Source organism: Semicossyphus pulcher, unplaced genomic scaffold, assembly GCF_022749685.1.
Source record: "Semicossyphus pulcher isolate SPU_LCO1_2020_fin unplaced genomic scaffold, fSemPul1.0.p SCAF_15, whole genome shotgun sequence".
Taxonomy (NCBI): Eukaryota; Metazoa; Chordata; class Actinopteri; order Labriformes; family Labridae; genus Semicossyphus; species Semicossyphus pulcher.
This window is the reverse complement of record NW_027211659.1, coordinates 10,447,370-10,469,737: the sequence shown is the minus strand read 5'-3', so window position 1 is coordinate 10,469,737 and position 22,368 is coordinate 10,447,370. Positions and strand designations below refer to the sequence as shown.

Here is a 22,368-nt window from a genome sequence, read left to right as displayed (position 1 = left end):
AGAGGTGACCTCTCTTGACCGCGAGAGTGTCTTTTTTGTCACTGGCTCAAAGCAGTTATGCAATGCTGTAATAAGACTTGACATCAGATCTTCATAAGACTGCATTTCTGGGATGGCACTTAGGTGAGTGCTAGGTGCTCATGGTTAGAACTCATCCTTAGGCCTACATAAACCATCATCCTTACCTTCTATGATATTGTATTATCATGCTGTTATACAACACACTCATATTCTATGTGCGTTAAGACACAGAAATTGGATGGTGGAATATTCACTATTTAAAGTGCTATCAGCTTAAATCATGGAGGTCCTTTAACTATTATTTAAGTTAGACCCTCTTTTCAAGACAAGGCCTCAATATCAGTAGAAAAGCAGGCTGTTATCATGTTATATACTGGGCTTAATTATTGCATATACTGCGATACTCCAAAAAACTACAGTGACCACAAAGCAGTTGAACCTGGTGGTCCTAATGCACTTAATGATCCAATCTTGCAGGTGATCAGGTTTTTATTATTTAAGTTATTATCACTAAAACGTCATTCCTTCTTTCTTATTATGTTGTTAAGGAAAACCTGCTCCAGGCACTTTTCAATACACATGCCTAACACAGCAGAATATTGTGCTTATATTAATCATTTGTCTGTTGTTTGTTTATTTGTTTGATTAAATGTTTTTTAATCTTCTTCTCCCTCATTAAAAAAATCGGATTTTTTATCAATATGATACTCGATATGTCAACTATTTCATTGTCCGTGTTTGTGAGCTGGAAGTTTCGACATTATACTCGTTTAAAATGCTTTTTGGACCACAGTGGCTTCCATAGTTGAGAATCACCCGACCTGACTTTTGAAGGTACGTACAGGTAAACTTTCTCCCTTTAACTCTGCACATAAACCATTTTGCATCGTAAACGTGACTTACCTCGTAGAAAAGGCATATTTTTAATGAAGAGTGATTTTAACCTTTGATTCATGGCGGAAATAAGCAAACTTCCTGCTTTTATCAGATCTGAATCTGCTGTGAAGGGCGCCCTCTTGTGGCTTACAGCTGACAATCCTCCTTTCAGTACACTTGACGTGTATTGTACCTCCATGCTGCCTCCCTCTCCTCTCTGATACCACCAACCACAATGGCCAGGCTCGTGTGAGGAGCTGCCTCTGTCAGATCGTACAGACGCGCAGCAGCAGCAGCAGCAGCGGCGGCGGATTCACCGAGACCCTCGCGGAGGAATATGACACCCATATGAGCATAAAGGTAGGTGAATGAACTGGAAAATGGTGATGCTGTGTTCATTACACCGGGTGTATCTTTGCCAAAAGCCGGAGCCACAACCCCTCTCAGGAATTACTGATGAAGTTCAATGCTGCCGTCGTGGAAAAATGGTTTCCTTCACATTAGGCGGATGCAGAATTTAGTCCTCCTAACCCATATTTATGCGTGAGCTAACCTTGTGTTTATGCTTTTATTTAGACACGGTTCCGTTACGTCTTAAGTGTAAAAACAAGCAGTATTTGAGGTGATAGTAGCTTATAACCTGCTGTGGTTCATGGTGTTCAGGTTGAGACTGAAATGAGATCTATTGTAACCGAAACTGCAGCTGTGTAACGCAGAGCAACATCACATCCCTGCCTCTTTCTAAGACCATGGATCCTATTAAATAAAAGCATTATCAGACCAAGACGCTGCTTCAAAGGGGATGCTGTGTATCGCCATCATTACAGTGCACATCTGGAAGAGGTGTCACTCTGACTGAAGCCTCTTCACGTGCCTCCTCTCCCTCAGGACCTCAGAGTCATGATGGTGCAGTGAAACTGTGCAGCACATTTATTATTGAGAAGCGCTGAAAGGTCCTGTGCGGAGACGTGTAAGGACACTGAGTCACTCCAGGGGAGCATATTCTGATCAAAGGAAGTGGTGTTGGCACCGCGTTTGTCATTGTTCTCTTTTAAAACACGTTTCTAGCTGGAAGGGCAGCGTGTCAGCGTGTGTAATGAGAAGTGGAGATACCTTACGGGGAGCCTCTGAGGATCCTGAGAAGCTTGGATAGTAAGGTGTGAAGCATGATGCATAGTAGAGGGGTTTATTTACAGATGTAAAAGCTCTGCTCTTAAAGCAGGAATGCGCTGAGCTATTTCTCCCACCTCTCTTACGTACTTTTATTTAGTTCCACATGAGCGGATCAGACGGGGGACTAAGTTTGCATTCCAGAGAACTGTGTCAGGTCTTAACTTTCTCCTTTTACTGCAGGGCGAGTGTGTGGGTGTGTGTGCTGCAGGGTGGGAGTGGCCGAGGCTCGATCCAGTCACCCAAAGGTCACAGGTTTGCTCCCTGCAAACACCTTTTTGAAAAAGCATCACAGAAACAATGAAAGGAATTTATTTGGTAGTTTGAACGTTTAATGTTTTTGTATCTTTGGCTCCGTTTGAGGGATATTATCCAGTCAGCGGCGACGTTAGCTTATATCATGTTAATCAGCAGCTGTTCCTCTGGGTTATCTGGGGTCCATGGAGGGATTGGAGAGTGTTATCACCGTGAATAACAGTGTCTGTGTCAGCCGTTCTTTGATTTGATTTGAGCGGTCTAACCCAGTTTACAGATCAGCATGTGTGCGTCTGTCTGAAGATGTTTATTTCCCACTTTCTTACACTAGAATAATATTTAGCTGAAACATTCAGTCGCTAATTCTGTTGATCAGAAAGCAAATCAGCAAAAGGTTTGACTGTCGGCTGATTTTTGGCATTAGTTTTGTATGAATGCCAAATATTTAGTGGTTCCAGCTCCTCAAGTGTGACTGTTTTTCTTGGGCTTCTATGATTTTACACTCTTTAGGCCGCAGGGTGAATCAGTGTTTAAAACTGAATTCATTATTCCCATCGTGGTTTCTAGTTTGCTTTGAAACAGTGAAACAACGATAGAGGAAATAAACTCACCCAGCAGACTGCCAGCTGCTGCATCTGGCAGATTATGGCACGATGCCACCAGAGCAGGGCGCACATGGAGGGAGGACGGCACGAGGGCTGATGGGTGTGAGCGAGGGCACAGATGCCACTGTAACCAGGCCTTGGCCGGTGCTTCATACGAGCTATGAGAACTGATCTGTGCCATTCAGGGTGCCAACGCGGTGCATCCGGCATTTTACTGGAATCTCACATTCCACGCCTCTCATTTTTCCCAGACTGGAGGCTGAAATCTCCTCTCTAGAATCCCTCATTCTCAGCCTCATTATTAATTCATGAGTTGGATCAGTGGAGAAAAATGCTGAAAAAGAAGCTGACCTATCAGATGTTCCGGCTCTCCCCACGGAGAGACATATTTGTTGCAACAGTCCAGTCTGTGTATAAAAATGCGTCCAAATCACCACATGTGCCCGACCATGCGTTGTTACAGTATCTCCCACTGTGCGGCAGCCCCCACCCACTAAACAAGCACGCTAATGAGTGTTTGTTTTACATTAGTGTCACTTTCTGCCCTCGTGAATCTCTTCCCAGTGCAGCCAAGCAGAACGGTCCGCAGCCGAGCATCCACGCTTCATTGGACGATCCAGTTTCTCCACAGTCTCCCTCTCTGAGGACTCTTTTTTGGGGTGGACCTCAGAGCGAGCAGGCGGCCCCACGTCTCTAACGCACGTTGTTACCCCCGCATGCTTTATTCATAGTTATCCCTGGTTTGTAACTGATAGTTTTTCTTACCCCTCGGCTGCGATTTTCCACATGGCCTGGTTCTCTGTGCCTCTTCATGCTCGTCTCGTGGATGAGTGGCCCCTCAGAGGGATCATCTTGGCCCACATAGCGCTGCCACGCGCTCATAGATCAGCACTCAGGGGGTTAACGGCTTTTATTCAAATCACAGGGTCATTCATTTAACCACACGAGTGCCGGGTGTGAAGAGAGGCCATTGTTTGCTCTTTGTGCCCCCCCCTTCACTGTGCTACCCCCAACCCCTCCGTCACATATTAGTGTATCACACAAATTTACTCTCTGCAGGGGTGATTGATCGTGGCTGCTAGATGGGGCCTCCTGCCTCAGTGGACGCTGCAGATGTGGGTTAGAGATGAAAGATGTGACTCTCCCCTGATCAAGCTCTGCTTCTTGTTTAAAATTTGATGCTGCAACATTCGCTTTGATGCAGTGAGATGTATATTTCTATAAAATATTTATTGAAATCCTGCAAACATACAGCTCTTGTTTTGTTCAACATATGTTCCCCCTGCTTTATACGGCAATAGTGGCTGGTTCATCCTCGGAGAAACCATATTTCTGTCACAGCTGCGTCATTTCACACCTGGATTATAATTTAACGTACAGGTCTGCAAGATTATAATTGAAAATCTGTGTTTTTTTTAATGCAGCAGCCATATTTTTTTCATAATGATTAACAAAAGGAAGGAAAACCATCCGTCTTAATCCTAACGTAGAACAGCCACATCACAGCCTCCTCACTAACAATCATTTCCACACAATGATCTCCATCCTAACACGCTGATCAGGCTGAATTTTTACTGTTTACATGCACCACCGCCTGCAGAGATAACAAACAGCCTGCAAATGACGGGAGGGAGAATAATCCCGGTCAGTAAAATGAGACGGGGCTGGGGATAGTTGTCAGGACAACAGCCGGGAGACAGACAGGGTGGAGATGGAGCTCTAAATGAACGGTCATGCATGGTGGAGCGCCGAGACATCCTCGTGCAGTAACGGCATACATTAGAGGCCAGGAAGTGAGGCTGATACATCGAGTCTGACTTTAATGACTTAAAGGGAAATTACAGGATGGAGAGGCTGCTTACATGCAGCTGAGTATTGATATTATCATGTTGGATTGTTTTGTCTTCTAACTGGAGCATAACAACACGGTATATCCCTTGTTTTGTGTATCTATTATTCTATATATTGTGAGGTTTTTGTATCCTTTTAGCAACCTGGTTGAAATTTAAATTTCTACAATTACAAAAGAGGTTATTTAAAATTGGATTCTGGTTTTTATAATATTTTATATTATATATTTTCTGCTCAATGAATCGCAATTTGAGCATTTGCAATAAAGACATCGCAAAAGTCAGAATTTATCGCAATGAATAAGAAAATTATTTTATGTAAACAAGTCGTGCTTTCTCACCAAGCATGCAGAAATTGTACCTCCTAGATGAAAGCCTGGAGATGCTCATGCTGACGCGATTAGATTAAGTCTAAGCTAGCTATTAGCTACACTCACGTTAATTGGTGTCAATTTAATTGTAAAAAAAACCAGGTCACATGACTCTGCAGTAGACCCAGGTAATTATCGCCTTGGGTTGATCGCCATTGATGGGAACACAAAACCTGTGTCAACACGCTAATCTCCGCCTCCTTTCTGGCGCGATGCTATGCTCCGTTGGTAACTTCTGCGACTCCTTGTCATCTCAGCTAAAAATTCCGCCTGTCTCCTTCAAAGCGGCGCTCGAACATCGTTCTAAATTGGCCGGCGCTGAGTTTAATAAACAGACTGAATGAGTAATAGATACAATAAAGACCTAACCACCGTAACATCTTCACTGTTTACTTACCCTGTTTCGGGCGTGTTTGTGACATCAGACGGTGACGCAGCAGAAAAGATTGCCACTCCACTGTCAATGGGAAAAGAGACAATCTGCATCTATAAGTGGGTCTTCCCGGGTCTGAAAAACTCTCGTCAACGTGCTAAATTTAGGTGGGAAAGTGGTGTTAGATAGAATCGTTATAGCTAATATGCACTCTTTAATATTTGTTTATTTATCGCACTGTTTTTGCAAATATGATATTTTTAAACACACATCTTCTTATAATGCCATATAAATCTGGTTGCACATATTTTCTCACTCTTATAAAATAAAGTAATAAAAATGTTTTCAATCTTTATTTAACTAGGAAGTCTCCTGAGATGCATTATTTCTTAAGAGGAGAAACTTGGCCAAAAAGGCAGCGCTTAAACATGGTTCATAAAATAAAGATTGAGAGCAATTAAGAGGGATCGTGACTATTTAAAACAGTTACATTCTTCAAGAAACATGTTTTATAAGTGGCGTTTAAGTGGCGGTTTTCAGGCAGTTTCCATATAAAGTTTGTCTTGTAAATAATTCCAAGCCCCAAAGCAGAGACTTATTATTCATCCATCTTACAGGGAAAAGCTTCCAACAGGGGTAAACAGAAGTAAACATGTTTGGTGTGTACATTCATGATAGATTATCTTATCTTCCTGCCTGCAGTCTGAGTACAGAGATTTAAACTATATATTTGGGGTTTTCTCACCTCATTAAAAATACAGTAAATGAATCAGTTCCAGCCTGCTACACTGCACACTGTATCTAATGCATTATTTGTTAGACATTGTTAGCCGGTTTTGTTACAAGCCTCGCATCCTCTCTCTCTCCATCTCTCAGGTCAATGTGGCTCCTAAAGCAGCTCTCTGGACTGGTCTCTATAGCAACCCTTTCCTCCTCCTGAGTACTGCTGCCAACTTCCTCTCTCCGCCGCACACGCCAAATCTCTCCTCATCCCGCCGGCCAATCACCGCCTCTGAGACCGCGCTGGGATGGACACCGAGTCGACCCACTCCGGCTACTCGTACCACTCGAGCCGCTCCGGGAGATCAAACCGACATGGGTACGTTTCCTGTCTGTCTGCCTTCCCACCTGACTGTCTGCCTTCCTCCTTCCCACGGGATGAATGTCTGCTTGATCACATGATGCATCTTTCCCTGAAACTTTCACAGCTGTATTTCAGTGTGCATTGATTTGTTGTGTTTGTCTTCAGCGTATGCTTGCCATGTGTTTGTGGGAGTCAAATGAATCCGATGAGAGCGACAGGGGGAGAAGCGAGAGATTGAGACAGGCAGAGCTGGTGGATTAGGGTCGTCACAGTTGAGTGGCTCTAACCTATTTCACTCGCTCGGTTCTGAAAACGAGAGGATCATTTGATTCACATCCTGTCCAGTTGACCTTTTATGAATAATTATTTCCAATCCAATCCAACTTAAAACAACCGCAGAGGACCAAAGTGCCGTACAGAAGAATAAAAGACATTAAATACACAGCTCACACGAGGCATAAGATACAAATAAGTAAATAGAAATAGATAAAAATAAATAAAAAGTTAAAATAAAATAAAAGACGCAGAGACGTCTTACAAGGTGTCAAAGGCCGAGGAGAAGAGGTGGGTTTTAAGAAGACGTTCAAAAACAAACCTTCCTCTCGACCAGCTTTTAGCCATGTAGGGCATTATGTTTAATATTGAATAGTTGACCCTATTTAGTGTTTAATTATATGGAGAATCAGGTCATTCTAATCATTGTCAGGCAAACAGTCTAAAACCCAAAAGATATTCAGCTTTTTATTGACATTTTGAGAAGCTGGAACCCGAGAATTTTTGCTTCAAAATAGATTTAAATGACAAAAAAAGATGATCAATATAGTTGATGATGATGATTTACAGTCGTTCAGTTCATGTTTGAACACTCGAGTTTAAAGCTAAAATATTTGTAGTCGACAAAAACATTTATTATCATTTCAAACATTGATTCTTTGGTCATCTATCAAACAAAAGCGTCTCCAACTACATCTTCTTCTAGCAATAAAACAGAGCTCATGGTTGTGGCACTCGAGGCACTGCTCGGGAAGGTTGGAGATATACTCGTCGGCATTGACGGCTGCTCCATCCGCCCATCCCCAGAAGTCTGCAGCTGGGGTGTCATCCTTAACCCTAACCCTAACCCTTACCCCCGTACATGCCTTTATTTAGTATGTGCAAAACTGTGCCAAGCCCTAGCAACACATCACACCCACCCTCATCCACCTTCACTGGCCCCCTGTCAGGTCCCGCATCTCCTATAAAATCCTCCTTCTCACCTACAAATCCCTCCATGCCCTGATCCCGCCCTTTAATCAACCTTGGGGTTCTTGAAAGGCGCAAACTCATCTCTGACATTTAATAGGAAAAAACTCCAACAATAAAGAGTGTAAAGAGTGAGCATGAAAGAATATACTTCTGATTTTACATTTTACCAATCTTCTTGTTCGTTGTGTTTCCGTTCAAGGGATCGAAGCCGCGAGCGTCACAAAGCCAGCAGTAAAGACAGCGTCCGCTCCGAGCGCTCCGTCGTCATCAACCCCCCGGACTCGCCCACGCAGGAATCCCCCGTTCACAACGGAGATCCGCTGCCAGGAGAACCCTCACCTGCAGGAGAACATGGAGACGATGCTCAGGTATCTTCCATAAGTGGAGTAACACAGAGCTGTACAAACAGGAAGTGTGAACTGTGAAGGAATGCAGATGGTTTTTAGAGAAGTGGTGGATTCCTTTAGAGTAATTCAGAAGGCCCCGTAATCCATCTTTGAACTCTGCATGGTGACCTTATAAACTCATCCTCACACAGCTGGCCGCCCATTGGCACAACGCCTGACACAGAAATAACAATGGTGACAAGGGATCAAATAGGTCAGAGGATTAGCATCCCTCTTGTAGGCCTGGCCGGATTTATACGGACGGCGCTGCATTACAGTGTGTGTGTGTGTGTGTGTGTGTGACACTGGGTATAACTGTCATGCATGATAGCTTTGAAAGCAAATTGGTTCAAGTCACTCCATAAAGCTGATTTTGCTGAGCTCTGAGGGCATCAAGTAGATACTGGGAAGTGAAGTGCTGTGATAATGCAGCTCAAAGACAGAGCGGATGTTTAACTCGGCAGGGATTAATGATGCATTTACACTGTGATTGTTATTTAGAGACGTGGGGAAATGTTTTAACTGCCTTTCTTGCAGAGTTAGTTAAGAAGACTGATAACATTTGCATCTGTCTGAGGATGAAGCTACGACTTGGTAGCAGCCTGCTTAGCCTATACCCCTTTCCCACCAAAATTAGCGCGTTGGTGCAGGTTTTTCAGACCTGCTAATAAATGGCGATTGTCTCTGTTCCCATTGCGAGTGGAGTATCCTCCTGATGTCACAAATGGAAACAGGGTTACTAAACAGTGAAGATGTTACAGTGGTTAGGTCTTTATTGTATCTATGACTCATTCAGTCAGACTCGGCGGCGACAAATTTGGAACGATGTCTGAGCGCTGCTTGGACGGAGCTGTTGTAGCTGTGCGCGCCATAGCATCGCGCCAAAAAGGGAGCGGAGATTTGCTTGCCGACCCGGGTTTTGTGTTCCCATTAATCGGAGCCGAGGCGATAATTACCCGGGTCTACTGCACAGTCAATTGACCCGGGTCTGAATGCCGATTGTAACATTTCCCACTAAGCAAAAAAGCCGAATGTTAGCAGGTTTTTTGACCAGTGGGAAAGGGGCTTTAGCTTAGACCTAAAACGGAGAAAGAGCTAGCCTAGCTCTTTCCAAGATGATAAAATTATACATATTAGCAACCTAAAAGCTCACTTAAACGCAGGTTATATCTTAAATGTTTAATTCATGGTTTTACAAGGTGTTATATTATGTATGTTTCTCGCTGAGTGAGCTTTAGAGTTGCAAGAAGGCCTTTTTACAAAGCTACTCTCGCTGCTCCCAGTCTGTATGCTAAGCTAACTGTCGCCTAGCTTCAGCTTCATATTTAACACACAGATATGAGCCTGGTATCAACCTTCTCAGCTGATTATTAGCAAGGAAGCACATAAGCAGGCTGTTGGTTAATAGCAATGAAAGTTAAAGAAAACTAAGTAAGAGGAAGAAACGAAACCAAAGGATGAAAACAAAGTTATAGATTTAAACGGTGTATGTGAAGTGGCAGAGTGTGAGCTAGCTTAAAAAGTAGGTACTTCCCCACAGAGATAAAAGGAGTACATTAGAGTGTATTATTTCACGTGATTCAGCGAGACTTTCTGACGGTTCCTGAGAGCTCTGACCTATTTTGCCGTCTCCCCTCCTGGCCGGGCAGCTACATTCCTTGATGTCATGTGATTGTCAGCTTGTAGCTTGCGTCCATTGTCCGCAGTGTAAGGTAATCTGCCATTGTGCTGCACTAGCCCTCCAGACGAACGTGTCCAAATGGCACAGGATGCAGCACCACCATTACCACCGACCAAAACCCACCCCAGCCAACTGCTTACTTGGAGCCTCTCTCTCTCTCTGTCCGACAGCAGAGCTGCTGTAACACTAACAGGATCGACAGCAGAGAGGACATTCTCACAGTCTGAGCTAGCGTTAGCATCCAGCCAAACGCCACTTTGAGGAAAGCTGATATGAATAATCCTCCATGTTTACACGCATGCCTATGACATAAGGATACGGTCTTGGACCACAGCTTCTCTGGATGTGTATGTGTGTGTGTGTGAGTGTGTGTGAGTCATAGAGGGAGCGCCAAGTCTGTTACTGAGACTGTCCGTGCTGCTTTGTGAGACGCTGTGACTTTGTGCCAGGAGGCAGCAGCTTCTATTCACACTGTTAGCTGTAGCAACACCAAAGCGTATGGGAAGAAGCGCATATTCGTGTTTTGGCATTTCACACTTTGCTTCCCTGCCCTTTAGATTGGATACATGGATGAACACACACACACCTTCTCATAGCTACTACGCTCACAGCTTTTTAAGGAGTGTAACAGAAAAACTAGAAAAATATTTTATACTTATCCCATTTGTTATTGTCCCATCGCTCCTATGACTCATACACAGTAACACACAAATGTATTTAAAAGTCATTCTAACCTCCACCCAGACCAGCGTGGCTTATCCATTGTGCTTTGTAGCTGGCAGGCTGTTTGCTGTTTGGCGTGTGTGTGTATGTGATAGCCTCGGTGCTAATCAGTATGTTGTTGTGTTGTTGTGCTTTGTGACGGTGGAACAGGCCTAACTGTAATCCTTATTCACCCCCTGCCAGATGAAAAGACTGCCAAGCTCTCTCTCTCTCTCTCTCTCTGTGCTTCCTGTAACCCCGCGCTCTTTCAGTCTCTCTCTGTTACTTACTCGTTCTCCTCACTTTACAGTATATAGAGATCAGGCCTGATTAGTGTGGCATTAATCTTTGGGATTAATCCGTTGAGACTTAATGGCTGGTTTTAACAGTGTATTAGCTCAGTAAGTGATACACTGTGAAAGCTTGTCTGTATAAAGGTTGTGCCATAGAAATTGTTATACTAAATGCTAAGATTAAGCATGCTGATTTACAATTATTAGGGCTGATATTTACTTTACCATATATACCCCAACGGAGAAGCCTATTCCCTGCCACAGATGTTGAATTGTTATTGTAGGAAGAGCACGGTGAGGCAGCCTGAACATCACCTGGACTGAAACTAAAGCCGCTAAATGGAATTAAGCCGTCCAAATGAAACCTGTTAAAATGACTTCCTTAATTATTCCATATATTTAGTTTATTCCACCACTAAGAAACAGCTTTAATTTGAGGAAAAGGAGGTGCGTCCACACCAATGACTGTATATATAGATGGACGACACATCTCCATCTGCTCCCATTGTACGAAAGTGATGCCAGAATAGCCCCTGTGATAGGCGCTTTACAGCATCAGATAACTAATTAAAAATAAACATGTCAGAAAAAGGAACACTATAATGGCAGAAACCATGTTTGACAAAAATGTATTTTGATTTTATAGTGTGGCTCATGTCCCATCTGTTAACATGGAGGAGGCGGGCTTTCTGACCTGTACTGCAGCCAGTCAGCAGGGGGCGATAGAGATGATTTAGCTTCACTTTTAGGGAGCTGTTATGTCGTCCATCTTTTTATACAGTCCAAGGTTTCACACTTATTTTGCCAGCTCACACTTGTGGTTTGATCTATAGAACTCCTAAATACAAGACAATAATACAACTTGGCCACACAGATGACAGTTGTCTGGTTTCTCTATTGAGACACAGCCCCTGTCCCCTCTTAATCTCTATCACCAAAACTGTCTTTAAATACTGCAGAAAATCAACAAGTTAAGCTGTCTTTTTTTTTTTAAGTTTTCTGCTTCTGTTGTCAGCCACAAGAAACAATCTGTAACACTGATCTGTTCTTGGCCATGCACTGTATATAAAACACCATGACATCACTCATTGGTTTGTAAACTCCTGTTTTGAAGCCTTGAGTTCTGATTTTTGGAAATATTTGTAAGACATGGTGGCTTCGTTATGTCTCTTTCCTGGTTGAAAGGTCACTGGTCAATCACAGGTAGCTATGTTCTAAAGAAGTGGTTCCCAACCTTTTTTCTTTGGAGCTCCCCCTGCTTGTATCTAAGAGAGGCTGAGCCCCCCTCGCCCGCACACACATACAACAAAACAATAAAGGGATTAATTCCAAAACCTTATTGGCAAAAATGAACACCAATCAGCCGATGGTTGGCAGAGGTGTGGCCTGCAAAGTAGCTACTATATTTGAATGAGACCAAAAAAAACACATTTTTTAATAGTTGAACAGACTTTTGATTATCAAGTTAGTGCTTTTTTATTTTTTTTTTAACATGTGCAAATCTAATCTTGACAATCTCAGTGCAGACAAAGCCTCGCACATCCGCGATCTTTGGCGCCACCCTAAGGGGGGCCCGGACCCCAGGTTGGGAACCACCTTTATTGTCTATTTCACTGTAAATGGGACCATTATTTGCTAAATGAACACCATGCTTTGTTAGAAGTGACTTTGAGCTAGTGATTGCTCTGGTTCAGTACAATCTGGCATCTTTTTCCAATTAGAGCAGTCGCCCCCTGTTGGCCATTGGAAAGAATGTAGATTTTAGGCTCTCTGCATTGGCTTCACTTTTGGAGCCAGAGAATATGTTCACTTCTTTTATCCAGTCTGAGGTTTTAGGATGCAACCTGTTAAAAACAATTAACAACAATTGCATGAAGTTACATGTGACGTCATGACGTAGCAGCAGCAGCGTCGTAGCATGTGTTATCACTATGCACACGGCGGCGTAGCGACGATGTACCTGTAGTTATGTGATTTTTGAGGAGGATAAGAGCGTGGATAACTCACATACGTGTGTACGTGAGGATAAGCACAATAAGAACGGCCTTCACATATAAGCCTAGGGAAAAACGAGGGTGGATAAACACTTGATTTCATATAATGTGCAAAACAGTTGAGCATTGTACATATTTACTGCTTTAAATACATTAATTCAACAATATAACCATGTTATTTTGAACACTGTGTTGTTCTTGATTACTAATCTAAAGTATTATCGTTTTATTTCGGTCACATTGGCTTCATACAATAACAAAAACTACAGATAACAAAAAGGGTCTTGATGATATTGTAAGATCAGGTCTGGAGAATTTCTCCAACGACGCCACTGGATGTGAGTACACGGTGCCTTAAACCACCACGAGAGCTTGAAATGTTTGTTTTTTGTGTGATATATTGGTCAATGGTAATAATACATAAAACACAATATTATGTTAACGGCAGCTAATATAATATTACTGGTTAAATTGATCCTGATCCTGTCACGTTCATGCATTGGCACTGTTGCAAATGTGTATTATAGATGACCTATATTTTTCCTGCTTCGACAGCACTGGGATAAAATTAGGGCCTCAGTAGGCATCAAGTTGGGCTTGTTGTGACTGAATCGTGATAGACCTGCTGTGCATAAAGTTGTACAGTGTGTGTGTGTGCGTGTGTGTCGGGTTCGAGTGTGTGCGTGAGAGAGTCGGGTTAAAAAGAGAGAGGCCTGCCTGGCCTGGTCTTGTTTGGATTCAGTGCAGTTGTGATGTGGTTTTACAAACTGACATACAAAAGTGTCTTGAAGCTCTTCAGCATCATCAGATTCTCTTCATATCACAAAAACTGTGTGACTGTTAAAATTACTGCCAAAAAGGGCGCTCGCACTGGCATGCCACCACAGAGGCGATAGGGGGCCCCAAAATTGAACTGAGCTTAGGGCCCCTAACAGCTTTGGGCCGGCCATGACTGCAAACAATGCAGTGTTTTGCAATGTGTTCATTTCACATGTCCACATAACAATGATGATTAAATCGTTCAGCCCTCGTCGTCGCCCCTTTAAATGAGTTGGCTTCAGAAAGAAAAAGAGCAGTAGAGGAGTGGTGTGGTAGGAATACAAAGGCATCACATACTAAATGACTTGACACCACACTTACAAAGCTGACCCCGGCTCCACAAATTAGTCTGGGAGACACATCGGCAGAATTAAACGCTGCATCCTTCTGCATCCCCCTACCTCCCTTATTTCGTGTCTCATTTACTCCCATCCCACCCACCCTCCTTCTCCTCATCTCATCGGGCTCATTCATCTTCCTGCTCCCGTTGGCGTCGGCTCCTCCAGCATGGCTCAGTTAATTAGCTGTGGACGGTAATGGAGGCAGAAATCGTATTCATGCTGCATGATTGGAAATATGCAATGTTGATTTCACATTTCACAATCCACAAATAGCTGCATTCACTTAATCTAAGAAAGTTGAATTCTTAATAGCCTGGCACGGCACAGGCTGGACACACACTCCACGCAGGTATGTGACGTCTTCTGTGCGTGTAGCTCACAGCCTGTCTGGATTTCCAGCAGCTTCCCCAGGCCCATATGGAGCGAGTCTGGGGCTTTGCAGGCTGTTTGATGTGCTTAGGTGAATGTGTGTGCACACGTGTGTGAAGCCACGAAGGCTTATTTGTTCAGCTTGTCATTTTTCTGGCCCTCATCCGTCTCCCTGCAGCTGCGCCTCCTCTGATTGGTCGTCGTTTGAGAGATGTACAATGCAGCGACACTCTGGGGGACAATGAATTACTAATTACTTGAATTAATGACAGGCGCACAATAAAATAATGCCTCTTTTGGCAGGCTTGTCGTTAATTTATACTGTCTTTGTGTGCAAGATTTATGCTTTAAATGACCCTGCAGGCTCCGAAGAAAAAATGACTCTAATTTGTGGTGATGGGCCTGGAATGCTTCAGCTTTTGTTGTTGTGATTCAGTGTGTGTGTGTGTGTGTTCGTCTTCCTGCCAACATGACATTACTGCGCTTCCCAACCTGTCATCTCATATTACTTCAATGGGACTTTGAAGGGCTGTCATAATGAGGCAAAAACTCCAAGAAAATCAAACATTTTTTAATGGCATGAAGAATGTTCAGTGTGCACTGAGCAGAAAATCGATCGTAGCTGCTCATGCAAAGATGGGAGAGAGAACTAGGATGATGGAGGCATTGTTGTCTGTCAGATTCAGGTTTATATCTATCAGGTTATTTGTTTCTTATGAATTTTAAATGGAAAAGCACATCCGTCATATCCGTTGTGGTATCTTACAATGCAGGGGGAAAAGATCTACTCTACCCTGATGCAATGGAGGTGAGCAGGTTGAGCTTGTGATGCTTCCAGCGTTCAAATTTAAAGCTGCACTAGCTAATAGTTAATATTTTCAATTGAATGTGTCGCTCTTGGAGACAAACCAACACAGAGCTAACACCAAAATCTGCATCTGTTCAGGCAGATTTCTATTCGCCCTGATTCAGGTCGGACCAGTCAAAGTTGTTTTTCAATTATTGGGCTAGTTAAGTGCCGGGTGAGGCAACAAAGATGGCTGCCCCTGATGTGGAACGTTCTCAATCGACTGACATGTCGATATTAAACAAACTGGATGTTGGTTTTGTACAAATCGTAACAGTTGGATTAAATCATGTCATGCCAAATGTCTGTGAATTAACTGGAAGCTAAATGATTTGGATGTTTACCTTCCTAGCCTAACCTCACACATTTGTTGCTCTGATTGGTTGTCGAGTTCAGAAGTATTTTAGCCTCAGCCTGCTGGAATTAATGAACCGAAAGGTTTCACACATTTGAGCTACTTTCAGCCCATTATTTGTGTTTTTACTGTGTGTTCTGCTGTCATCAACTTTAATAAACCCAAAAAAGCCCGGCACAAAGAAGCAGACAGACTGTTAGAAAGTTACTAGCTGGTAAACATAGCACAGCATTACTTTCAGCTAAAAGGAGAGTAACAGCAGGACTTAATGTTTTGCTGTGCTTGCTGGATCTATGAATACGAAAGTGCTTTGTTCTCCTAATGAGGTGATAATTGTTTGCACAGCTTTCTTTACTGTCTCCTATTGGCTAAAACATTTTTAAAAAAGCTTTAATACATTTATAAAATAAGAGGTTTGTGTAATTTGGCTGAATCAACACACTATTCCCTCCTTCACGTTTCTCTCTCTCCTCCTTCAGGATGATAACTGGGGGGAAACCACCACCGCGGTGACGGGCACCTCCGAGCTGAGTATTTCCCAGGAGGAAGTGGTCGGACTGGGGAAGGAACTCCAGGACCGGACCCAGGGCTTCCGCCGTTACCTCCCCCTGGCTGTGGGCTCCTGTGTGGGGCTGCTGGTCGTTGCCACGCCCCTCGTCTTCCTGCTCCTTCCGGTCCTCATGTGGCCCGACAGACTGCAGGCTTGTGGCGCGGCCTGCGAGGGCCTCTTCCTCTCCATCTCCTTCAAGCTCCTCATCCTCCTGGTGGCCATTTGGGCATTGTTCCTCCGACAGGGGCGCGCCAGTCTGCCCAGAGTGTGTGTGTACCGTGCCTTCCTCACCACGCTCACACTCCTGCTCACCATGTCTTATTGGCTCTTCTACGGGGTCCGGATCCTTGATGCTCAGGTGGGTTACAAGTGTGCTACAATAAAGCTAAATATGGTATAAACAGCGAATGTTTTTATTGATCCTGTGATTACACCCACGCAGGATGAGGACTACCACGGTATTGTCCAGTTTGCCGTGTCCCTCGTGGACTCGCAGCTGTTTGTCCATTACCTGGCCGTTGTGCTGCTGGAGCTCCGTCACCTCCAGCCGTGCTACAGCGTGTGTGTCATGCGCTCCACTGACGGAGAGACGTGTCACTACAACATTGGACAGCTAAGGTACGAACGCTCTTTTACTGTAATAATCTCCTCTTAGTATTTTACAGTCCTAATAAACAAGGAGGATTAAAGAAGATACTGTAGATACAATCCTTTTACTGTTTTACATGTGATGACCTTTCTGTACAGAAAACAGTGAGACACACACACTGGCACTCGGTCACAGTCATTACACTCTATCAGGTTGAAGTATGTGTGTAATTGGAGGCTTGTGTCCACAGGGGAGACTGGCACGGGGAGTAATTGAGTTACTCATCAGCCTCCTCGTCTGGTTTGCTCAAGGCGAGCTATTCTCAGAGATAAGGGGGGAGGGATGAGAAAGTGGCGGACGCAGGCGCTCATCCTGCGACTGTCTCACTTTGTTTTCGTTCTGATGTGTGACTACCACAGGACAGGAGACAACAGGGGTAATTAGATAAGTACTGTGTGACCAAAGGGGTGTATTATTTCTTCTTCTTGGCTTGATTCAGAATTAGTTTACAGGATGGTTAACAGGAAGTCTTCAAGTCTGCCATAATGCAGATGGTCTCTGATTTGATCTCTTCCTCTCTCTCGTTGCACAGCATTCAGAAAGCTGCTCTGTCCGTACTGGAGTATTACTACAGAGATTTTCCACTCCATAACCCAGCGCTTCTCTCTGCCTCAAAGCACCGGGCTGCCAAACACCTGGCCGGGTTAAAGGTTTATAACGTGGACGGTAAGTCTCCTCATCCCCCCCCTGTGTTATATAGCAGCTGTATCTCAATCCTCCCACTTAGCTGTACCACTTGACCCTACCCCTCCGTTTTGAGAGCTCCCAGGGAGGGTAGGGTGTTTCTTTTTTCATGGGGAAAGAGTGATCAAAGCTGCCCTCCAAATACAGTGTTTTGCATCCAAACTGAGTGATAAGAGAATTCCCATAATGCTTTGCAAACTGAGGCAGTGTTACATGAAACATGGCTACAGGTGCAGGGGAAAGAAAGACGCTAATTACGTTGTCAATAGTACTTTGTGTAAGTGATGATTTGTGAGTTATTTCCTTGTTGCATGTATGAAATTTGGTGTCCAGTCTCCTTTTCAGCCCTCACCCCGTGTAGCTATGTTCTTTAAGGCCCCCTACCGAGTAAAGGGTGCACCAAAACTAGGGATAGAGCCAAGGGCGTGAAATTGGGATTGGGATTGCTGCTTCTTTTCCTCCCCTGCTTTACTTGGTATCTTCCTCCTTCTGCTTCCTTGTTGTGATGTTTTCTTCCTCCATCTCCATCTCCTCCATAAGCAGCTTTTAAAAACAAACTGAGAACATACCTTTTGGACAGTAAGTACAGATAAGAGTCCTCTGCATCGCTCCGCACAGCACTTTGTCACAGGAAGCGGCTAATTTCACGGTTCAGTCCACTCCATCTTTAGTGCACTCAGACATAATGTATATCCTGCATCCTCCTGCTACACACGCACATACTGCTGCACCGCGATGCTCTTGATTCATTTCCTACCTGCTCCCACAAACACACATCCTGAAATGCCACATGCTGCGCTCTTCCTTAAAGGGCCTTTCACTCGCCACTCATCAATCCCTCGTCTGCTGTGCACCACTGTGGGTTTCAAGATCTATGGCAGGGATGCAGTATGGGATATGGTGTCCTTGTAGCACCTCCCTTCCACCCAACCCCCCCCTCCCTATCAAAGAGCAGCGGAAAGGCCTCCAGAGGGTCGTGGAATTTCAAGCCTTAAATAATTCATCAGAGTAACGCTCATTCCTCACACACTCCCACATCTCTGCTTCCTCCCGCTCAGCTTGTCTCCGGCTCGGCTCGCTCTTGCTCTCTTTTATTCTCCCCCTTCTTTATTTCATTTTTTGCTCGCTTCACCCCGCCACCCCCCACCCTCTCTCTCTCCCATTCAAAGTCATTCACTTGCGCTCTTGTCACAGCGGGAATATGTAGGCCAGGGAGTTAAAGAGGCTGGTGTTTTCAAAAGAAAATATTTACAATGCGCTTTGTGCAAATAATGTGCAGCTTTCTTTCCACAGCATGCACCAGGATGCTTTTTCATGCATGTCGTAGCACTAGATTCAGCGTCTCTATATCTCACCTGCGCACATATGCAGATCGCATCATTAACGATTTATACCCTTACCTGTCCTGCAGCGTTTACTCTCTATAACCTCCCCCAAGCTGTACTGATCTTCATGAACGTGGACCAGATCTGACTCCCCCACAATAAGAAACACCATGAACTCCTAATATACTGCTGTACAAGCTCCATTAGCTTAATGTGTTTCTCACACAAACCCGTAAATTCACAGATCAGACATAAGCTACGGCCTTTGAAGTGTAAAACGATGAATATTTAATCCACACCCCCTATAATGAAAAGGTTTCTGCATCAGAATGTCTGTGGATGCTTCCAGTGGAAAGCCTCTTTTCTCAGCGCTATAATTAACACTTCTGTGACTGAGACACATGATGCCCCAGATAGGTTGCAAAGATTAGCATGCACTCTTCTCAAATCTTGCACAAAAGTCAGTGGACATGATACTGAAAGAATCCCGTGATGTGTTAAATCCGAGTTCTCGTCCCGCCTGACCTTTGCTGTCCACGCTTCAGATTGAGATACAGCCCATTAATCAGAGTCTGGTGGGGTCAGCGCCTGCAACGTCAACCACAATCTGATGTAACCACTTTGCCTCTGTCCTCAGACCCGGGGAGCACAGCAGGAGCACAACCCAGTAATGGCAATCAGTCACGGGCCATGGTAACAGCTGCAGCCAAACGCAAAGACAGCGCACACAATGAGCTGTACTACGAAGAGGCCGACTACGAGAGAAGAGTCCGGAAACGCAGAGCCAGGTCAGTGAAGGGAGCAGGTGTTAGGGGTACATAAGTAAGTTGAATGGATGCTAACTGCTGTGTTGTCAGGCTGGTGGTGGCCGTGGAGGAGGCCTTCACACATGTCCGGCGGATGAAGAAAGAGGACGAACGTGCGTCGCCGTCCGACATCATGGACGTGCGTGAAGCAGCTCTGGCTATATTTCCCTCCATGGCCCGCGCCCTGCAGAAGTACCTCCGCACCACCAGGAGGCAGCACTGCCACAGCATGGAGAGCATCCAGAAGCACCTGGGGTTCTGCCTCGTCAATAACATGAGCCCAAAGGTGAGTTTGAAGCTCCAAATTAGATGACATTTTTACAGTAATAGATTTGTTATTCATATATCAGGGACAGGAGTCAGTGAGATTGTCATTGAGTTTTGACAGTCAAACAGGTTGCATTTAAGCTAACAAATTAGCCTCATTTTTCAGCCTCAATCCGATTACTACTTTGTCTCCTTGAACTCCTTTTTTGTTTGAACTGAGGAAATAATTTTTTTTGTGTGTGTTTGTGTTGTTGAAGTCACACACAGTTGTTCTTACTTTAGCCAATAAATTAGTTCACTGTAAGGAAGCACACCTGTGTTAAATTGTGTCTTAACTAAAAGTTAGCTTGATAATAACATTTAGCTAACAAGCTAACTTTAACTAGCTAACCAACAGGAGCCAAATGCACCAGCTGGACGCAAATAAATAGGTCTTATCTTTTACGTCCGACGAAGCTACACCCGACTTCTCGATTCGAATTTACACCGAGTGCACCCAGCCTAACTCGCACCGGTCGTAGCTGCGCCCAGTCTTATGATGCCTGTCCACGTGAACACTCGCAAAGCGGTGAATGTTGCCAAGCAACACACGTCTCCACTCTCTAACTTATCTTATCAAATTATCTACAGAGGATGTGGATAACACAAAACAAAAGTAAAGAAAAATAAATGTTACATATTGTGAAATACGGAAACTCATAGAGTTGTATGCAGAACATAAAAATGTTCTCACAGTAAAACTGAACAACGCGCACAACAAACAAAAGCTCGACAAGAAATTGGTCACCGCTGCAATCAGTAATGGATTGCGGCATGCCGATGTGATGTGATAACTTGATGTAGCACTGATACAACAAGCTACCATTGTGTGACCATTACTTTTACTGTCTGTTTTACCTTGGATATAAGTCTGACTTTCTAAATTGATGCCTGCTCCATCCAAGATGAAAAAGATACACCCAGGTGCAACACAAACAGGACTTAAGTCAAACAGGGCGTATTTTAAAATCTGTCAGCTCTACGCCGGACTGATTTTCTTGGTGATCACTGGGGTGTGATTGGTTGTTTCTGTGTGTCCAGGCCTTCCTGGAGGCATACCTGGCCCCCGGTCCCACCCTGCAGTACGGCCCTGAGCGCTGGATGGCCGACCAGTGGACTCTGGTCAGCGAGGCTTCTGTCACCGGCGGCGTAAAGGAAGGGACTGAGTTCCTACTGAAGTGTCTTGACTTTAGCTTAGCTGTGACCATCAAGGGCATCCCTTACATCCGACTGACTGAGGAATTCATCGACCCGAAGTCTCACAAGTTTATACTGCTGCTCCAATCAGAAACCTCTGTTTAACCAGAGCTGCTGGTCTGGACTCACAGGACTGTTACAATTACCCAACTGGATTTTTCAAAATAAAAGCTTTTTGTACTGTTTTTTGTACTTTTGTTTATGTAATTTTCTTACATAGAGTATCTTTGTGTCATTGTCTGATGAGAAGGACGATAAACAAGACGAAAAAAGAGGGAAGATGCCTGGATCTCTCTGTCCTGACATGAACAGAACACAGTTCAGGTATTCCTCTATGCACGACAGATCACCCTCACAAACTCTCTTCTTCCTTATCTCTGCATGTGCCAGTGTGTGCCTGCGTGGGAGACTTCATTACATAGGAGGAGTGTGTGATTTGAGTGTATGAAGTGTTTCAACCTGTCTCTCCTATAGTGACCAGGTCATTTGATATAACCTGAACTTTTCCACCTAATCTGCTCCTTTTTCAGTCTTTGCAAAGTTTCTTTACCTGTCCTGTATTACAGATGTATGTACAGTATTTATATGTGAATATACTTTATCCCTCAAGACTTTTTATATCAGAATTGTGCATTGCTTGGATGATTTTTTTTTACCATGTCTGTGTGCGCTGTATTTGTGGAGACTGTAAATAGAAGAAGACATGTTAGTAAATCACTGGAGTCTCTTGGACAGGATGCGAGTATGGAGGATCTAGCTTATAGATAGTGTTCAAACACAACTGTCCGTTAAGTGTGTGCTTTGTACTCTGATCTTTTTGTAGTCTAGAGCAGAACAGAGAGAGTAAATGTTTCGCTTGAGAGGTTCCTGTGGTTGGTAACTGCATCCCTCTGCGTAATGTAAAGCCTGTCAGCCAAGTGAAAAATACTCTGAATATTTATTTCAGCAAAGATTTAACACATTCCCTCCAATTCCCTATCCAAAATCACGTATCTCATGCTGGCAAGCGTTTACACAATTGTTACGATTAATAATTCACTGTAAATCAGCTCATCTCCATGTCAGTATTCCTGCTGTCAGTATTCTGTCTCAGCGCCACACTACTGCCACCTACCTGCAGCTAATGGAACAGTCAAACTGTTTAATTGTATGAATATTTGATCTGTATTTTTAACCCCCCCTTTGTATTTATGAGGCCTGTCATGTTGTAAATG

General features: G+C 44.0%; 1 protein-coding gene across 1 annotated transcript; it reads left to right on the top strand.

The window, feature by feature from the left end:
• The first annotated feature begins 1,203 nt into the window (after positions 1–1,203).
• LOC138592605 (vang-like protein 1) lies at positions 1,204–21,618 on the top strand. The gene is made up of 9 exons (XM_069663439.1): positions 1,204–1,257; positions 6,398–6,620; positions 8,050–8,218; positions 16,117–16,545; positions 16,630–16,805; positions 17,369–17,502; positions 19,501–19,633; positions 19,703–19,937; positions 20,999–21,618. The coding sequence occupies exons 2-9, from the start codon at positions 6,550–6,552 to the stop codon at positions 21,257–21,259; spliced, it is 1,608 nt and encodes a 535-aa protein (XP_069519540.1). The 5' UTR covers positions 1,204–1,257; positions 6,398–6,549; the 3' UTR covers positions 21,260–21,618.
• The last annotated feature ends 750 nt before the right edge of the window (positions 21,619–22,368 follow it).